Source organism: Vanrija pseudolonga, chromosome 1 (assembly GCF_020906515.1).
Source record: "Vanrija pseudolonga chromosome 1, complete sequence".
Lineage (NCBI taxonomy): Eukaryota > Fungi > Basidiomycota > Tremellomycetes > Trichosporonales > Trichosporonaceae > Vanrija > Vanrija pseudolonga.
Window position 1 is genome coordinate 1,663,936 of NC_085849.1, and position 18,957 is coordinate 1,682,892.

At 62.3% G+C, this 18,957-nt stretch overlaps 2 protein-coding genes across 2 annotated transcripts; both read right to left on the reverse strand.

Moving 5' to 3' along the window:
- Nucleotides 1–6,293: 6,293 nt before the first annotated feature.
- LOC62_01G000644 (uncharacterized protein) lies at nucleotides 6,294–9,686 on the reverse strand (the record flags this gene model as incomplete). The annotated part of the gene is made up of 7 exons (XM_062767092.1): nucleotides 6,294–6,963; nucleotides 7,017–7,615; nucleotides 7,664–8,031; nucleotides 8,083–8,448; nucleotides 8,502–8,725; nucleotides 8,776–9,563; nucleotides 9,654–9,686. The coding sequence occupies 7 exons, from the start codon at nucleotides 9,684–9,686 to the stop codon at nucleotides 6,294–6,296; spliced, it is 3,048 nt and encodes a 1,015-aa protein (XP_062623076.1).
- Nucleotides 9,687–13,686: 4,000 nt separating this feature from the next.
- elg1 (Telomere length regulation protein elg1) lies at nucleotides 13,687–18,833 on the reverse strand (the record flags this gene model as incomplete). The annotated part of the gene is made up of 13 exons (XM_062767093.1): nucleotides 13,687–14,139; nucleotides 14,180–14,256; nucleotides 14,376–14,458; nucleotides 14,601–14,807; nucleotides 15,007–15,246; nucleotides 15,301–15,336; nucleotides 15,383–15,751; nucleotides 16,060–16,287; nucleotides 16,329–16,516; nucleotides 16,554–16,942; nucleotides 16,979–18,445; nucleotides 18,481–18,773; nucleotides 18,811–18,833. 13 exons carry the CDS (start codon nucleotides 18,831–18,833, stop codon nucleotides 13,819–13,821), a joined length of 3,921 nt encoding a protein of 1,306 aa, XP_062623077.1. The 3' UTR covers nucleotides 13,687–13,818.
- Nucleotides 18,834–18,957: the final 124 nt, after the last annotated feature.

The window sequence follows — 18,957 nt, forward strand, 5'->3', positions numbered from 1 at the left end:
AGGAGCAAGCAGAGCCAAGGTGACAGGAGGCAAGGGAGTCGCAGCCCAGGCAGGCAGGGCCTTTGCAGGTGGTGCCGAGGTGCCTCCCTCCCACCCACCCGGCCTTTTCCGATCCACCCAACTAAGTAACTTTGCTGCCGTCGGCGAGTTGCAGCATGGCCCCAGTTGCCTCCGCTGTGTGCGAGTCACCGAGACTGAGTAGAGAGAGAGTGCAGAGCCAGCCGGCACCCACAAAGGCAGACAGGCTCCCACCACAGCACCACCGCCGCCGCCGCTGCTCCTCCTGCGCCCGCCTGCTCGCCCAGCCCAGCTCAGCCAGAGCGCACTCACTCGCCCGCCCGCCCGCAGTGTTCGTACCGAGTGAGGCTAATCTTCTCTTGGTTGCCAGCCAGGTTAGACTGTGTAAATCCCACATTCAATCTTTCAACAACGACTTGGAGCATCAACTACGACTGGGCATCACAAAGTGGCTCACCATCTCCCTACACACAACTATAATCCCTCAACTACATATCCTAACAGCCGACAACGACGGCAAGCAACAACGACAACGCCCATCGCACCAGCCAGCCAGCCAGACATCCCCAACCGCCGCCGCCGCCGCAGTAACTCGAACCGCACACTCAGCACGATCTGCAGCCTCGTCGTTCCAACCGGCCCGGCCTGCCATTGCTTCTCACGACCACTCTGCACCACACCCCGTGTCCATCCCGTGTGCATATTCCACTGCGTCTCCCAGGCACTCGAGAGGAAGCAACGTTGCACCATCGGCCATCCACACTGGCACCGGGTTAGCAAGAGGCCCTCTGTCGTGGACCCCATCGCCGCCTCGCCACCCATGTGAGTAAGAGCCTCCTCGTCTGGGGCTGCGGCGCCCTGTCAAAGCATGAATGCTGCATCGCAACCGCGAGTCCGTATCGGCGCGATGCGGATGTTTACGTGCGAGCCGCCGGCCGGGTGTGACCGTGCGCTTGCCTGCTGGCTGGGTCTTGGCTGGCGGCTCTCTCGCCCCAGCCTCACTCTCATCCTCCTCGACATCCTGGCCATGGCCAGTGTTCGTTGACGACCTGCCCACCACTGTGGCCAGCGGGTCTCAGAGTCGAGCCTAGCGCTGTGACTCGCCATTGCACCCGAGCGAGAGAGCGAGCCGGCCGGCGGCCCCCATGCCCTCACTTGGCATCATGGAGCAGCAGAGTACTAACGCCCTCAGACCCCCTCTGGACACTTCCCTCCAGTAACATCAGCCATCATTTCAGCCAACACTCCTTCCCCAGACTTTACCGGCCCGTCCCCGCGCTCGACGAGCTCAAAGGGGAGCCCCCAGTCGACTGCGAGCTCGTCAGCGTCTGGAGGCCGTCTTAGAGCACTCCTGCCTCGCCCCATTGCACCCCGGCCACAGGGGAGCGCCCCGGCTGCTTCGGCAGCCGCGGGCAGCTCTGCGGCAGCCGGCAGCAGGATGAACGCCAAACCATTGCGGCCTGCCAACGGCACCCGCAAGGGGAGACCAGGCGACGGCGGTGGCGTCGGTGCGCCGCCGGCGCTGGTGGCAACGCTGGGCAAGGCTCCTGCACAAACGCAGAGTCGCCCTGCTGCTGCCTCGGTTTCGAGGTCAATGGGTGGCCAGCCCGTGCACCAGAACGGTATCCCCGTCGCACCGTCCCCGTCCCAGAACTGGCCATTTGTTCCTCCTCAACAGATGAACAGCATACCGAACGGCGCGGACAGCTTCCTCAGCGACCTGTCGTCAACGCCAACAGGAGTCGACTACTCGCAGGCGTTTGGATCTTCAGTTGGATCATTCACGCCCAGCGCACAGTCCAGCTTTGCCGCTCAGTATGAGGCCGCCCGCCAGAACCAGGGGCGCTCATCTCTCCAGAGCACTCCGCTCGATGGCCCGTCCCCTTCCTCGCCTTGGTCAGTCTCTGGCGACCAGCCATTCGACTTTGCGGCCTTGGACGGTCTTCAGGCACCCCAAGCGCAGCCTCTGGCAACTGCCCAACCGCCATCGGCCGCTGCTGCAGTCGCCGCCGCGTCGGCGTCGCTTGACAATGTGGACCAGAGTGTGCTGAACAGCTTGCTAGACGTTCTTAACCAAGCCCAGCAGCCTCGGCCGTCAGCGCCAAGTCTCCCCGCCCCTCCGCCGGGATCGACTCTCCAGCCCGCGGATGCTCAATGGATCCTTCAGTTATTGCAGCAGGCCACAGCAGAGCAGGCGCAGCAGCAGCAGGCGGCAGCTCAGCAACAGGCGGCAGCTCAGCAAGCCCAGCAGGCGCAGAACGCATTGGTTCAGCAACTGGCAAACCAGATGCAGCGTCAGCAGCAGGTGCAGCAGCAACAGCAACAGCACCAGCATCAGCAGCAGCACCAGCAGCAATTGCAGCAGCAACAGCAGCAGATTCAGCAGCACCAGCACCAGCAGCAATTGCATCAGCAGCAGCGCCAGCAGCTCCAGCAGCAGCCCAACGCCGGCACCAGCTTGTTGACACGCCGGATGCAGCAGGGACACGAACAGCCTCCATCCCACTTCCCCCAACCCGTCTCGTCCAACCCGGCCTCGACTGCAACGACGCCATCGGGCAGCGGGCTGCAGGATCCCACCCCTCCGCCTACATTCTCCAGCTCGTTCCAGCAGCAAACGCAGCGCCGCCCAGCGATGAAGTCGGCAGGGTCATGGCAAACGCAGGTGGACACTCCAGCTACAACACCCGCAGCCAGTGAATCCACAATGAGCAGCCCAGCAGACGTGAGTAACCACACCCTATCCCCATCACATTCCCATTGCTTACATTTGCAGGTGGCGTCTACGTCAGCCAAGGGGTTCCGCCCAATCAAGCCTCGCCGAAAGGAGGCTCCTCAGCACCCCCCCGCTCCGACCAAGCCGTCTCCACGGACAGCGGCGGCGTTTGCCGTACCTCCTCCGCCCCAACCCAGGCCTCAACCGGCCCAGCCGGCTACGCCCGCGAAGCAGGAAGATGAATGGGCTCAACAGATCGACATGGCCAACCTCCCACCCCTTCCTCCCGGAATGGCTATTGGACATTTGTCACAGTATGGTGCTGCCGGCCTGGAGATGGCTATCCGCATTGGCATGAGCATCGGTCAGCAGCAGTCTCCTGGACCTCAACACGCTCCCCTCCAGCAGCAGCAGATGCCGCAGCGCTCCACAATGAGCTCGATCGGCAGCACGCCGAATGCCTCATCGCCAGAAGCCGCTGTGTCGATCCCGCAGCGCCAGCGTTCGGGCGGCAATGTCGTCAGCGAGATTCTCAACGACGACTTCCTCAGGATCAGGTCCCCTCTGAGCACTAGTCCGATTTCGGCTGGGTTCCCACCAATGATGGCGACTGGTCGTCGCCCGTCCCAATCCGGCGAACCGTCCAGCCCAGCTCCGCTTCCGGAAGTCAGCTCGGCGGAAGAGATGGCCAAGAAGGACCCGCTTGCTGCTCAAGTGTGGAAGGCATACGCGCGTGCGAAGAACACCCTCCCACACGGACAACGAATGGAGAACCTCACCTGGCGCATGATGCACCTCACCATGAAGAAGAAGGAAGAGCAAGAGGCTGCCGCCGCCGCGGCCGCGGCGAGTGCCACAACACCAAAGGCTCACCAATCTGTCGACGACATCACGGTCTCATACTCTTCTTCATCTCTCCCGTCCATTCCGGAGCCGTTCGCCGCGCCATCAGAAGCCGCCCCGCAAGAGGAGCGAGGACGGACCAAGGCCAAGTCGCGAGTGGTGGGCTTCAGTGCTGGTAACAGAGACTCGAGGTGGGCATCCTTCTTCGCCATTGGGCTCAGCTAACACGCTACAGTGCCATGGACATTGACTGGCGGGCTGCGTCGCGTTCCCGATCTCGTATGGCGGTCGACTGGCGAGCTGCGTCTCGATCCCGGTCGCGCTCCACATTCGCTGTTGGCAAAAACCTGTACGGGGAGCAGCACGCCCACGAGCTCCTCACCCATGGCCCCGGTTCAGGATCGACGACAAACTCGGTGCATGACCCGTCACCCGCCTCTCTCATGCCGTTCGCAAGATCGATGCCCAACAACTATCCTCCTTGGGTCGCCGCGGGTGTCGAGATGGCAATGTCTCAGCCGTTGGAGTCTGAACTCAACATGGAACAGTTTACGAATGGCAAGGATCCCAAAGAGGCAATGCTCGACTACGAACAGGCCATCCTGCCAGCATCGGCCTCGGGGTCGTTCGCGGCGGCGCTCTCGTCTTCGGTCCCAACGCAGGACCACACGCACCTCCTGGCGGCTCATATCGCCCAGTCCATCTCCAGCGGTGCAAGCCAAGTGAGCAACGACAGCAGCAAGAGATATCCCACACTTCCTGGCATTTCGGGTCCTGGCCTTTACGGTGCGACCGAGGAGAACTATCACCCGCAGTATGGATTCCTGCCCCGCCGGGTGCGGAAAACGAGCTTCGACCACACCGTTCGGCCCACGCTGGAAGGCGATTCTCCTACGGGCAGCCGCAAGCGCCCTGCCGAGTCGTCGCCTCACGGTGCTGGTGGTCTCCACAGACCGCTGCTTGACCCTACTGGCTTCCCGTCCTCCAACTTTACGTTCAACTTCCCCCAGGCGTACGATCAGTTCTTTGACCTCAATGCAGCCGCAGCAGGTACTAGCGCATCTGCTACCGACGCCGACGGGAGTGCGCAGGTTGATTGGGCGGCAGTGGGTGTTACCGCCGACGGCGACGCTGCCTCGACGGCTCCTCCAGGTGGCTTCGATCTCACCAACCTCTTCCCGAACAACTCTGTCAACTCGTCTACTCTCCTCGCCACGCAGCAAACTGGTGACAGTCCGTTCGACTTCCAGCAGCTCATGCACCTCTACCTCGGGGAGAATGCGGGTGGCATGGCGCAGCCAGTTACGCACATCAACCCGTCAGAGGTGCTCGGCGCTCTGCCCCGTCCTGGGATGCTGGACCCGACGTTCACACCAGATGGACCGTCGCCGCAGGGCAACGGGTCGACTCCTACGCCCACAATCCCGTCTGCCGCGTTCTTCAAGCAGCCGACTGGAAAGGGGGGCGACCATCGCCCAGTATTTCCGGGCCAGCCGACGCGGTCCAACAGCTCACCGAACCTGCAAGGCCTCAAGATGCAGATGTCATCGGCGTCCGGCTCAGCCGAGTCCAGAGGCCATAGCCGGCAGGGATCGCAGTCGTCGTCACGCCCCGGCAAGAGCAGGTCGGGTGCCGTCACGCCCTCTAGCGAGACGACCGATCCGCTGGCAAGCCTTGGGACGAGTGCTGGCGAGACGCCAACCATGTGCACAAACTGCCAAACCACGAACACGCCTTTGTGGCGACGAGACCCAGAAGGCCAGCCTTTGTGTAATGCATGCGGCCTGTTTTACAAGCTGCACGGCGTGGTTCGCCCGCTGTCTCTCAAGACGGACGTTATCAAGAAGAGGTGAGATACGGACAGGAAAATCTGAGACCCGGGTACCAGTCACTAACATTGCCTAGGAACCGAGCTCAGCCGCTGTCAAAGGAATCCAACCCGGCCCGCAAAAACTCTGGAAGCAAGTCTGGCCGATCCAAGCCGTCATCGCCGGCCGCTGAGCGCATCCTGCCGCTTACTAGCACATCGTCTACTGCCATTCCCAAGCGCCAGCGCCGTTTGTCAGAGGCGCCCGACGGCAGCGGGGGACTCACGCCGCTCTCAACTTCGGCCAAGAGCCAGGGCAGTGGTCGCACACTTGCGGCGTAGCGTAGCGCTGCGATGCCAGTGTCCACCTGTTTGAGACAGGCGGCACTGCACAGGCAGACAAAATCTTCGACCCTCTCCTTCGCATCCGCATCATCCGATCGGAGTCTGCGCGTCGGCAAACAGACCCATCACTTAGACGGTAGTAACCCTACCCCACATGCTTGATTGTACACAACCGACCCAAGACATCCGCCGTCAGGGTGGGTGGGGGCCGTGTCTCACTCTGGCATTCACATCATCAACATTTGATTATAGAGTCTCGTTATTTTGGTCGGATATGTATCACGGTGTTGTCTCTTGCCAAACGATGAGGCATGTGTGCATGAACTATGAAGTGACTCGTCTACATTGGTCGTTTTGTTGGATGTCTGTATGTAGTAGGGTTCCAGGAGTTCAATAGATACAAGATTGGTTTCGGAGATAGTAATTACAAGGATGCTAATCAAGCTTCAAAACCAACTGCCGTAACCGACGTGCACCCAAAGTTTGGTTGCTGTCGTCATCCTCCCTGGTGCCAAGTATAGGTTCCACTCTGTCAGGGGCGGCGACTTGTTCACAACGCGGCGTCTACCGCCCAGGTGGCATGTTGTACGACATGAACATGTTTGTGCCCTCCTGAGGGAGCACATAGTGGCCGGCAGGGTTGCCATGGTTGACCATGTGGTGGTTAAAGATGAGACCCGGTGGCGGACCTGGCTGGCCCGCTTGCTGCTGCTGCTGGAGGTGGTGCTGGTCGGGGGGGAAGGGCTGCTGTTGTTGCTGTTGATGGGGCATGAAGCCGCCTTGGAGAGGAGGCTGTGAGTGTGGCATCTCCCACTGAGGCGGCTGGTGATGTGGCGCCTGTTGAGGCTGGTGGTGTGGCTGATGTTGATGCTGGTGTTGATTGTGAAGTTGTTGGTGTGGCTGCGGCTGGCCTGGCGTGTTGGGGAACACAGGGTAGGGCATGTGGCCAGACTGAGGATGGATTGGAGACGGCAGAACGCCATCGGGATTGTGCGTGGGCGAAAACCGCACTTGACTAGGGTGGCCTGGGCTGACTATCGGTGGCCACGAAGTTGTAGACGCACTCAAGGGAAGGTCACCGGCCGAGCCAGAGCGATCGAACGTCGGCGACCTGTAAGGGGATCCGGAATGGTTCGATGACCGTGTATGCGAACTTGTTCCGGTTGTACCGATGCCAGGATCGGGCGAAGGGACCACAGGACGGGAGCGCGCTTCAAACCAAGCTTTGCGCAACCTTTCCGGAACGTCAGCATTGCGGTTCTATAACACTGAGGCAGATAGACTTACTCCTGCGAGCGGTCGACGGCCTTGGCGTGGCACCAGCGCATCTCATTAAGGCCTTGAATGCACAGAGCGATATCCTCGTCTGAGCCACCTTCCTTGGCTAGGTACTGGGCTGTGTAGAACGTGCCGTCGCGTACCATGCTGGCGTCCCATTCAAAGAAAGAAGTGGACATATGGAGGCGAAGGGAGTCGACAATGTTGCGCACCTTGTCGTCGCACTTGTGGCGGGCAATGTCGAGGAGATGACGAAGATTGAGAATCTCGGTCTGCGACTCGCTGGCGACTGGTGAGGTTGATCGGCTGTTCGCATCCGTGAGGAACGCGCCAGCCGGCTTGGTTTCCAGCCTCTCGAGTCGCTCTTCCAACTGCTTGCGAATGACATGTTGCGCCTCGAAGAGGTACACTTTCCACGCGTCCGAAAAGTAAACCACCTCATCGGTTTGGCGGAATGGCGCGTTTGCGCTCTCGTGCTTGAGGCTCTCAAACTCTTCCCAAGACTGTTCGAGTGCTTCCCAGATTTGGCGAATCTCGTTGCCATTGACCTTTTCGAGCCGGCGGGCCTTGGGTCCTGTGAGTGCCCCGTGAATCATGCGGCAGGCGAGCTACAAGGGTAAGCCTCAAGATGCCTCCCCAAACAAGAATCGACTTACAGCAAGACGGACGCTCGCGCTAGCCATACGCAGCGAGTGGTCAAAGAGACTTTGGCTTGAAATCAAGGCCATGTGGTTGTCGTAGCCACTGACGGCGTCGTTGACGGTAGACATGGGATGGTCATCGGCTCCAAGGCGAAGATCGCTGCCACGCAGGCCCATCTGGATGCCCTCATGACAGAACGCATACCAGTAGATGCGGGCACGAACAGCTTCCTGTCGGTCTTCTACTTCCTTTGACACCAAGGAGTTGATCGTGTCACCGGCGGGCGACCCATCATAGCCTCTGCTCTCGGTAGAGCACAGCATGAACACTTGGGAAATGGCGGCCTGGTACATGGCCTGGCGCTCCACCGACGATTGGATGCCTGATAGGACGGTTAGCATTCGTTTCTGAGGAATGCTTCACGACTGCCTACCTTCCGAGAGAGGCACAATAAGAAGAAGGCACCGAACGCCATCCCAGGAGGGTCTGCGCATCATACCGCAATCATCAATCTCCTTCAGGATAATACGCACGGCGCGGGCCATCTTTTCGGTCCTCCGCTGGCGCTCCTGTTGGCGCTGTTGCTCGGCCTCGCTGGGGGTGTGGAGTTGGATCACGCCAATAGGTTCGCTTCCGCCGTCCGGTACGTCGAGCTGACCTCGCTCGTCGACACCGAACGAGAGACCCCAAGCATAGAGACAGTGAACAAGAACCGCACCCTCGGGGCCCATGGCAGCCGCACATGGCATTGGTTTGGAGAAGTACCTCTTCTCAAGCTCAATGGGGTCGATAAGAGGACCTACAGGATGAGTCATCATGCCTTGTGGAGGTAGGTCGCGGTAAATCACTCACGTTGGATATGGAATCGCCTCAAAAAGGACGACTCAAAGAACTCGCGTGTCAACTCAGGCAGGCGGTCAAACTTTGGTGCAGTGGGGCTGATGGAGCGGTCGAGGTCGTCGCCTTGGGAGGCAAGAGCGGCGTCCGTTGCCGACTTGCCGTACAGCATCTCAATCTCGGAGATACGCTTGCCCCGGCGGAGCTGTTTTGCGGCTTTGAGAGGCGCATACTCGTCGCTTTAATAAAGTTAGCGGGCGGCAAGGTCATTGCTATTGCTCAAACTTACACGCAGTTTGTACCCCTTTCTTGGCAGTTTGTACAGCTCACTTTGCGCCGGCGAACAGTGCTGGTGCTGGTGGTGGTTCCTGACTGAGCGTCCTCGAGAATCGCGACGCGTTCGGCTTCCTCCTGCCGCGTTCGAAGGTCGCACTTGACGCGGCGGTGGCGGCAGGCACCGCACGCCGTAAACTGATGGCGCGGTACTTTGGCGGGGCTTGAGGCATTGCCGCCGCGTTGGCTTTTGGCGATGGGTCCTGTTGACGCCGCCTTGCCATGAGCTTGCTGCCACTCCTGTCCGGGCATTGCGAGGTGATGCATAGGCGTCCCGTCGACTGGCGTTGAGTGGAAGCCAGAAATCTGAGCACCATTGTCATGGGGGACGATGCCAGGGGTTGCGGGGTTCTCAAAGCCGTTCATGTAAAACGAGGGCTGAATCGGCGTGTGCTGCTGAGGAGCGTGCTGCGGCTGCGTGTAGTCGAAGGTTATTGTTGGTGCAACAGGCTCCTGTTTCACCTGGACTGAGAGATGTGGTGGTCGCCGCTGTTCCAGAGGTGAGACCAAGACATTCGCCGCCGTGTAAGGAGCCGGTGCTCCGCCGTTCAAGCCTTGTTGGTCGTGGGGTGCGGCGTTTACGACGCCATTCGTACCGTCATAGTACTGTTGCGGCGCCTGCTGTTGGTAACCAACTTGAGCATACGGATTTTGTAGCGACTGGCCTTGTGGCCCAGGTTGGCGATGGCGGTTCATCGTGTCGAGTGACACGTGCTGTTGTGTGTTGGCCATAAGCGCCCCAGGCTGGGAGGGGGGTTGGGGGAGAGATGAGGGAGGGGAGTGCGATGGGAGGTTATGGCAGAGTCTTTGAGGGTGTCAGCAATCAAGACAAACGGTGCAGAGCACAGAAGGCAGCACGTTGGGCATGCGGTTGCGATGCAGCCTAGTCGTCTTCTTGGACGATCGTGGCGCAACTCACCTCGACGCGCGGAAAAGTCGTGGTCGGACAATGCGACCGGCGTCCGCGAGAAGGCGCCGAATCGATGCGAGATAGCGGGATCGTGCGCAGCTCCTGTAGGATGCGAAGCTGTAAACCCGTCGGCAAGAGGAAAGACGGCGCGAGCTGTCCTGACGATCGGGGAAGGCGCGGCGCGCTGTTGGGTAGTGCTGAGCCTAGAGAGGCGGATTGAGAATAGAGGTTGGTCGAGTGGAGGGGGCTGTAGAGGAACAGAGGTCTGTCTGTCACGCTGCCGTGATACTCAGCATTACAGCGACTGGGGCTTGTTGGCGAAACGGCTTTGGTTGGTGGAGGTGATATCGAAAGGAGGGGGAGCTTGATGAGGGAGGGGGCTAAGAGTTGGCCCAATGGCGGCGGCGCCAGAGATGTTGACGATAGTCGTCGAGTGTGCCGCCCAAGTAGGCGGGAGTGGAGGGAAGTTGAGGGTTCAAGATGCGTCTTGGGTCGTTTGTTTCTGCGCGCGCGAAGGTCGAGGGAACGAACGAGAGTCACGGGTCCCGAGGAGGCCAAACAGGGTGCGCGGTGGTGCTGGCACGCGGCTTGTCCAGGTAACGACTGGCGCGCGATAATCTTTGGACAAGAAGGATGATCCGTGCCCAAACCAAGATCTTGATGAGGCAGGCGGCGCGCACAAACGAGCAGTGGGATCCAACCCTCAAGCCCGATGATTTTTTGGGTTTCGAGTACAATTCTTGTCGATGCCCAGGATCGGTCAAACCTTCAATGGGAATGGGCAGGAGTACGTGTGTACGTGTGTACAGGTGTCGCGCCCAAAGCAGCTCGGCACAATGGCGGCGTCGGGGCGAGAAGTAGGACTGCCGCGGGGTGGTGGTGGTCGATTGAGGGTCGAGGTCCGGCCAACAGCACAGGGCGCGCGACCAGCGGCAAGGGAGCAGGCGACGCGGTGTTGGGCTTGCAGTGGGTTTGGGCTTGACGTGACGCTGGTGCCCGTGGAGCTGAACCAGCAGAACGAGTGGCGTCGAATGAACAGAAGGCAGGCAATGCCAGAAGGACGGCTGCTGGCTGGCTGGGTGGGTGGCTTCACTGACGCGCGGCGGCGGTCACGGCGGCAATGTAGATTGTCGGTGGATTGTTTAGTTGAAGGCAGCCGTTTCGTGCTCGTGCTGCTGCCGGGAGGGGGGGATCGCTGGATCAGAGCGACACAAGCAGGGCAAGTGGCCAGAACACAACGGCGCTAGTCTGGGCCTTGATTACAGAATGTTTCGGACGAGACGGGCAGCCCAGCTTGAGGGCAGGTTGGAATTGCTCAAGTGACGCCAAGGAATGCTAAACAGGCGACGGCTGTCGGACCGGGTTTGCTGGGCTGGGGGCTAGGCAGCGGGGAGTCCAAGGCCGGTTGTCGTCGGCGGGGGGCTGACGTTAGCGTGCGCTTGTGCGTGTCGTGGTGGTGTGAATAATGTTGCACAGGTGTTGTTGAGAAAGTAAGATGAGATGGAGATGATACGACGACAAGTGGGGCAGGCAGGCATGCAGGCAGGCAGGCGACGGCGGGGGAGAGGGAGGGGGTAGGGGAGGGGCCGTAGAGAGAGCCAGAGTGCGGCTGTTGCTGTTGCCGGGTGCAATCTCTGGGCACGAGGTAACAAGGCAACGACGACGACTCGTATCAATCAGGACAGGCCAAGCACGCACGCAGCAGGAACAGCAGCAGCAGCAACAACGCTCCGAGGGCCTTGGACTTATCGGTCCTGTGCGTTGTGCGTGCGTCGATACGTGTGTGCGTGCGTGCGAGCCTGCGTCAGGCGAACTGCTGGTATCTTTTCCAGGAGCAGGAGCAGCCGCTGTAGCCGTTGCTGGTACATCAGCAGCAGTGTCAACAGCGGGCGGGCGGCTCTCTCTCCGCCGTTGTCCTGCCTGCCTGTGCGCTGTGCCTCCCCCTCTGTGCTGTGGGTGCTCGGTCCTGTCTTCCCTGCCTGCTCTCTCTGCTGGCCGCCGCCGCCGCCGCCGCCTCCACCGCCGCGGGTCGCCGCCCACAACCGCCTGCGGCGCCATGTTGCACGGCCCAGCCGGCGCTTTTTGATCCCTTTGCGCCACAGGACAGGCAAGTTGGATGCATTCCACAGGGACAAGCACGAGGAGGGGGGGCATCCCCTGAACATTTGGTGGGTAGCTGCTACATTGGTAGCAATAGCAGCACCAGCACCAGCACCAGCATCAACAGAAACGACAGACGATTGTGGCTACATTGATGCAGAGCAAAGCCTGGGCAAACAGGCACGTCTTCTTCTTTCAACGACGACGAGGCAGCAGCCCCCAGAAGCCAGCCAGCAAGGTACCCTGTCGACCTTGCTCCCCCTTCGGGCTTGGGTGCTTTGCTCGTCGTGGTCTGGTCGTCGAGCAAGCAGGTCCGACGAACCCGGCGCACCGCAACGAGGAATTAGGCAACCTTGCAGCCCAGTAGCAAGCCAACCGGCCCCCATCACCCCCACCACCCCACCCAAAACTGAACTTGTGATTCATTTCCGCCGTGGGAGATCAAACATGAGTCACTAGGTGCCTGCAGCCAGCGAGCAGCCAGCAGCTAGACAGCCGGACAAGATAGCCACAAGGCGGATCTCTGGAACCACGTACCAGGAATGGCGGATGCCCGAGCGACGAGCCACCAGCTAGCCAGCTAACCATCTACGTCCCTGCCCACGCGGTGATTCATTAGCATTTTTTTATCGCGCGCTGTGGGTTGGGCAATGCACCCAGAAGTCTTGTCTGTAGACGTACGTTGGGCCACTACTTTGGCCAGCCAGGCACACGCGGTGATCTTCCAATGGCGCGATGGCGTGCCGGCCGACGCCTCCAGCAAAAGCAAGCCAGCGAGCGCCAGGTAGCAGCGGCCTTTGCTTACCCTTTTCCTGCCTGTTCTGCCTTGCCCTGTCCTCTGTGTGCCGACCGACGTCAATGGCGCCCGCACCGATGCGGGGGATTGGGCCTAGCGACCCAACGATTGGGTTTGGGGCCCGGCGCGGCGCAGACACGCTGACGACGCACGAGCGAGCCAGCGAGGGACGACGCCGGACCTTGCACCGCGGCGCTGTTGGTCGGTCGTCAAGCGGAGGCATCGAAGCGCAGCCCAGCAGTGACATCACAGCCTGTAGGTGGGCGGCCGTGGCCGTGGCGGCGGCGTGGGTGGGCGTGGGTGTGGGCGTGGCGGCGCACTCTCGGCGCACCACAGGCTGCCTGCCTGCATGCATGGCTGCTGGAATCGCACCCACCAGGATCAAGGACGACCCACTGCAATTTAGTGGCACGTCCTCGTCCTGAGAATCAGTGGCGGCGGTCGTCGTCGCGAGGGACCCACTCAGACGCCGCCGCGTCAGTGTTCCCTCCTCGCCCTTGATCGCCGAGGTTGTGGGGACGCGGTGTGGACGTGGCGTCGAAACCCACCGACACACCCCTTCGAGACGGTCGTTCACACTGCCCAGGGAGAGGGTAATGTGGCGCCGGGGTCTGCACGGCACACGTCGGCACGGCGAGACGGTTGTCGATACGTTCGGTCGCTCTGGGTGTGCAAGGGCATCGGGATTGACATGGCGAAACGCTGCAGCGCGGGCAAGCAACGTCGATGCTGTGCAAACTCTAGTCTTCTGATCGCGATCGCCCGCCGGAGCACACGCCGGTGCAGATCTCTCGGCGTCTGTATCGAAGCGATGGGGCGGCTACGACGTCTGTCTGTGTGTCATGGTCGGCCTCGTAACAGTCCGTCCGTCTTTGGGACGACACGACTCGACACGAGACGGCATGGCACAAACACGCCTTGCCGCCGCCGCCCGCCGACGCCGCTTCAGCCTCTCGCCCGATATTTTGTCGGAGGAAGGCTCTACCGGACGAGCGACCGACCTCCGCACCGCTGCATTGGCCCGCTCCGATGCGGCGCAAGGCCGACACGGCCATCCGAAGCCGCTGTATCTCTATACATGTGATTGTCCGGACGAATACAAGTCCGTCCTGTGTCAAGCCTCTATAACAGCCTTCTGCGGCTGGTGGCGGCGCTAACCCTCAGTGGCACAGGATCTGGCGTTGGTGGCTCCCCTAGAACTGCTTCTTTCCGAAACCGTCTCGGCTCGCCGCCACACGCTCAAGGTGAGTACCCGCCCTATCGCGACCCAGGGCGTCGGCGAACCACGCGACCGTGGCGAGGATGTGACGCGAGAAGAAGAAGATGGGGACATGGATCTGGGACCAGAGGGTCTTTTGAATTGGTCCTGACGCACGAAACGACGCCGACGGCCAGCTGTGCGTAAAGCTGTCGCCGGTCGGTGTTGTTGGTGTCGAAGAAGAGGGTGATGGGGTAGAGGGCAGCAGCGTGGCGGCGGCTGAAGGTGGCTTGGACTGGAGCGCCTGGATGAGAAACTGCATGTTAGACGCGGCGGCGGTTAACAGCGGCACGTACGAAGGGATAAATGAGTGCGAAGACGATCATGTTGACCAGGGGCGGCGCGAACGACGTGAGGAGGGTCGCGGGGAGTCCTGTGGCGGGGTGTCAGAGTTGAGAAGCCGAGGAGGCCAAGCACGAGGAATGTCGACTTGCCAAGCCGCGGCGCGTTCGCGGCGCGTTTGCGGCGCTCCCTCGGCACGACGCCACTTACCAAAGCCAAACATGTACGCGCATCGGTCCGAGATGTACTTGCAGCGGTATTCAAGGGGCCACTGGCGCGAGGAGAGGAGGAATCTGGGGTGGGTGGTCAGTGAGTGGACGGGTGGTGAGGTGGCGAGGGGCGAGGGAAGCCAAGCCTCCTCAACGAGTCGCCGCCGCCGGCAGCCCGTCATCGCTGGCGTTTCCCATCGCTCGCTCGCAGTCCGTGCCAACTCACTCAAACGCATAGTACGCATTCACGACGCTCATATAAGCCAGGGTGACGGGCCGCCCGAACACGGGGATGAGGCGCAGCGAGCGCCCGAGGAAGGTTAGCTCGGAGATGAGCAGGATGCGCGTGAACGCGAGCCATGCCCAGGCTGCCGAGCCGAAGGCGGGGGACGGGGGTGCGGCGGACGAGGTGGTCGTGGGCTGGTGGCGATAGCTGGGAGTGTCAGCGAGCAGCGAGCGATAGCGAGCTGGGAGGGAGGGGCGGCTCGTGAGCAGCGAGGCATGGCGAGGTGGCTGGGCTGCCTGGTGCTGGGCGAGCCTCGAGCCGTCCACGATCGGGGGCACGAACGCGGTCGCGTCTCCCTCTCCCTCTTGCACACACACACGCGCCGCGCCGGCGGCATCCCACTCACCTAGGATGCAACAGCGTCTGAGCGCGGCGCGCCACGTCGGGCCCCCACACGCCGTTGATCCAAAAGCACACTGCGAACAGGGGCCAGCTCAACAGGACATTGTACCACAGGCCGACCTCGGCCGCGCGCGTCTCGAGCAGGTCGTGGTGCGCCGCGTCGTTGGCTGACGAGTGGGCCAGTAGCGGGCGGATGACGAGCGTGAAGGATGAGAGGAGGGTCAGGCAGAGGAGGTTGAGCAGGCTGCGAGCGAGCGAGCGTTAGCGAGCGCGCGGGGGTGCTAGTACGGCGACTCACGCGACTTTTAACACGCGCGATCCGAGCTCGGCGTCCCTGTGTTGGCGTCAGCAAGTGATAAGATACGCCAGCCAGCACCCACCCCCACACGAGGCCGACGCTGCGCTCGAGCCGCGTCGCGTCGCGGAACCCTGCGCGCGCCGAGCTCGCGGCATCACGCAGCACCCGCGCCGCGCGCTGCGCGGGCGTGTTGTCGTCGGCGTCGTACGCGTACCCGTTGGCAAAGGACGGCGACGGCGAGAGCAGCGGCGCGCCGTTGGCGTACAGCGCCGCGGCTGTGCTCTGGGGCGAGTAGGACGGCGAGAAGGAGGGCGAGCCTGGGCGCGGGCTGCTCGGCGGGTACAGCTTGTTCGGCGTGCTTGGCTGCGACGACGGTGGCGGCGGCATGCGTACTGGCGACGAAGTAGTCGTGTCGACGGCTTCTGGGTGCTGCCGTCTGCGGTGGATCATGCTGCCGACGTGTTAAGTATCAAGACTAGTCTCCGCTTCAAACATGTCATCGCCCCTTATTTTGTGTGTGTGAAGATCCATCTTCGCCAGCGTCACGCGTAATGAATAGCAACCCCCGTGCCTGGCGCGCCTCGGGCTACGCGTAATTTACGGCACGTGGCAGCCGGCGTGCAGCGCGCAGGCGGGCAAGAGATGCAAGAGACTATCGATCAGAGTATCACGGTATACATGAATCACTACTGCAATGCTAGCGGCGTGCGGCGCGCGACCGCAATCACGTCGGCCGCCATGGTCAGATACCGCGCATACCCCTCCATCACGCCCGTGATGCGGATCGCGCGCCCCGTGCGCCGGTTCACGCGCGTTTCGCCCGACTCGCGCGCGGCGAGGTCCTCGGCCTCGAGCATGTCGTCGGCCGCCACGACGGCGCCCACGAACGGCATCGTCTCGAGGAAGAGCGTCGCGTCGGGGAGGAGGCGGGCTGATAGGGGGACAATGGGGTCGAGGACTGGCAGCAGGGAGCGGATGTACGCGGTTCTGGTGTGCGTCAGCTGTGTGTGCCACACTACGCAACTCACTGTCTGGTCTGGAGATCGCCAAGCGGCGCCCCCCATCCGCCCGCCAGAGATGCCAATGCCGAGGCGATATCACCTGCTCGATCATACGGCGCGAGCGTAGGGTACAGCTCCTGCACGTCGGGTTTGAGCAGCTGCGCGATACCCTGCTCGTCGTCCATGCCTGGTGCGAGGCGGTCGACCTCGTGGATCTGTTTGGGTTAGCGATGCGCTTCGACGTACACCCACCTCCATGCGTGCCCATGCCCGGGGCGCAACGTAGGCGTCGGCAAAGGACGTCGTGTCGAGGCGCAGTAGCAACGCGTCGAGCTCGCCAACAAGCTGGGCTTCGTCGACACTGAGCTCGGCTGGTGCCGAGCGGTCCAGCTGCAGCTGGGTGAGCGCCGCACGCAGGTCGAACTGCGCGCTCGGCTCGTTGCCGTTCGGCGGAAGAGGCTGGTCGACGAGGCCGGGTTGCGATGGCTTCAAGGAGCGCTCATACAGCCTGCCAATGTCGCTCTCTACCCTATGCACTGAGGCCACAGCAGCGAGGTACGCCTGCGCGAGGTCTGCTGCCGGTGGGCGGAAGTGCAGCGTCGTCTGTAATGGCAGCGAGTCGCGCGGCACTCTTGTGGGGTCTGACTGGGTTAGCGCTACCACTCAAAGAAACCCACCATTGCATGTGATCACCACTGGCCGGCGCGACTCGGCGATGAGGCCCACGACCGCGGGCCAGAAGGTGCTCTCCTCGTCGAACAAGATATCCGCCTCGTCGATAAGAATGAGTGACTGCTTGTGTTGCGCATTGGTGTCCGGCTTCGGTGGTTCAGGCTTGGCCACTGCCCCGTCCTCCTCAATGGCGATCGGGTCAGCTGCCGACCCCTGGCTAGACGGCGCCTCTTTCGCCTTGATCTTGCTCCCGAAGAACGACTTGGCAGCCTCGGCCAAGCTCTTCTTCTCCTCCCGCACGCCGACCATGTGGTTCTTCCCCACGTCGCCGACGAGTGCGAGGAGGTTGGACCCCGTGCGCCGCCCGACGCCGGGGTACACCTCGAACACGTCCCACCCGAGCTCGGTCGCCGCGGCGTGCACTGCTGCCGATTTGCCCGACCCGTTCGGGCCAGTCAGCAGGATCGTGTTGGCCACCCAGTCGTCGATGGGCGGGTACGTATCTGGCCGCTGTCCCAGCGCGAGCTCGGGCTCCTCATACAGGTCTGGGATGTCTTCCATCGGCTCCTCGGCCCCTCCGAACATGCCGATGTCGTCGACAATCCACGAAAGCTGGGGGTTGAGTGCACGGCGGCGGGGCACCCGCCGCACAATCTTGAGCTCGCCTGCACTGCCGACGGATAACGCGCGCAGCCAGTCGCGGAGGTACGTCGCTTCGAGCTCGTTACCCAGCACTGCGGCCGCGGTGCGCGGCCGGTGCCGCTCGCACCACGTTTCTCTGCGGTCGTCGGGCCGGGTGTCGCCGAGAACGGCCTGGATCGCAGGGTGTGCGAGCACGAACGGCGGCGCGTCGAACGGTAGTGGCCGTGGTGGGCGATGTGTGCCGTTGGTCTCCAGCCGCGCCGAGAAGACCGCGTCGATACTGCCCTCGTCTCTCGGCGTAGGGGGTACTCCGCGCCGCGGTAATCGGCTGCTACCAGCCATTGAGGGCTCCGCGCCGCCAACATGGCTCGGGAAGTCGGCCCCCGGCCAGAGGGCGTGCGGCTCTTCGCCCTCCTTGACGCTGCCCCACCCTGGTCTGAGCTTGCCCGGCTCGACAGCAGGCTTGAGAGAGAAGAATCCGTGGGCTTTGGGCTTGGCCTTGGGCTTGTCGGTTGTCGTAGGTGCTGAGGAGGGCGCGGCGGCTGGCTCGCCGTCAGCTTCCGACGTCGCTGCTGGCGATGCCGCGGCCGCTGCTGCTGCTGCTGCCGGCCGCGAGAAGAACGAGTGCGCCGTGCCCTTATCGCTCGAAAAGACGAGCTTCTTGGGCCCGCGCGGCGCCTCGACGACCACCACCTCGTCGTCGTCGTCCGAGGTGTCGACGTCAATCACGGCAGACACGGGCGAGGTGTCAGGCGAGAGGATCTGGACGAGCGGCGTGCCTGCTCCCGACTCGGTGGCGCTCTTCCTCGGCTTGCGCGCGCGCGGCTTGTCTGCTGTCAGCTTTGTACAGACGCAACAAGCTCACCACCATTCCGTCGCCGGCCCTTGGCCTTGGGGTCGTCCGAGTCGCTGACAGCAGCGGAAGATGAGGCCGAGGAAGGCGCCGTTGCCTCCGATACGGCACGGCTCGTGTCCACCCCCACGCCGTTCGCGCCGAACACGAGCCGCGCGTTCGGCTGCTCGTCCTTCCTTCTCCGCTTGCGTGCGGCTGCCGCCGCTGGCGGGGCTGGGGCCGGTGCGGCCCCGCCGCCCCACAGTGCCGAGAGTGTGCCCTTTGGTGCTGACGGACCAGCTTGCGGCTCCTCGTCTGGCAGCATGCTGCGGGGTTAGCGGTTGTTGATGTGCATAGACTCACTTGCTCTTCGGCCCGCTGGACATGCAATTAGTGGTGGAGACTGGGCCGGTCGAGTGCAAGATGTTGTTGTCGATGGAGTGATTAACTTGTTCAAAAGCAACCTTTGGGTCTCAACGCGTAGACGCAACAGCCCACTCAGCATGACGC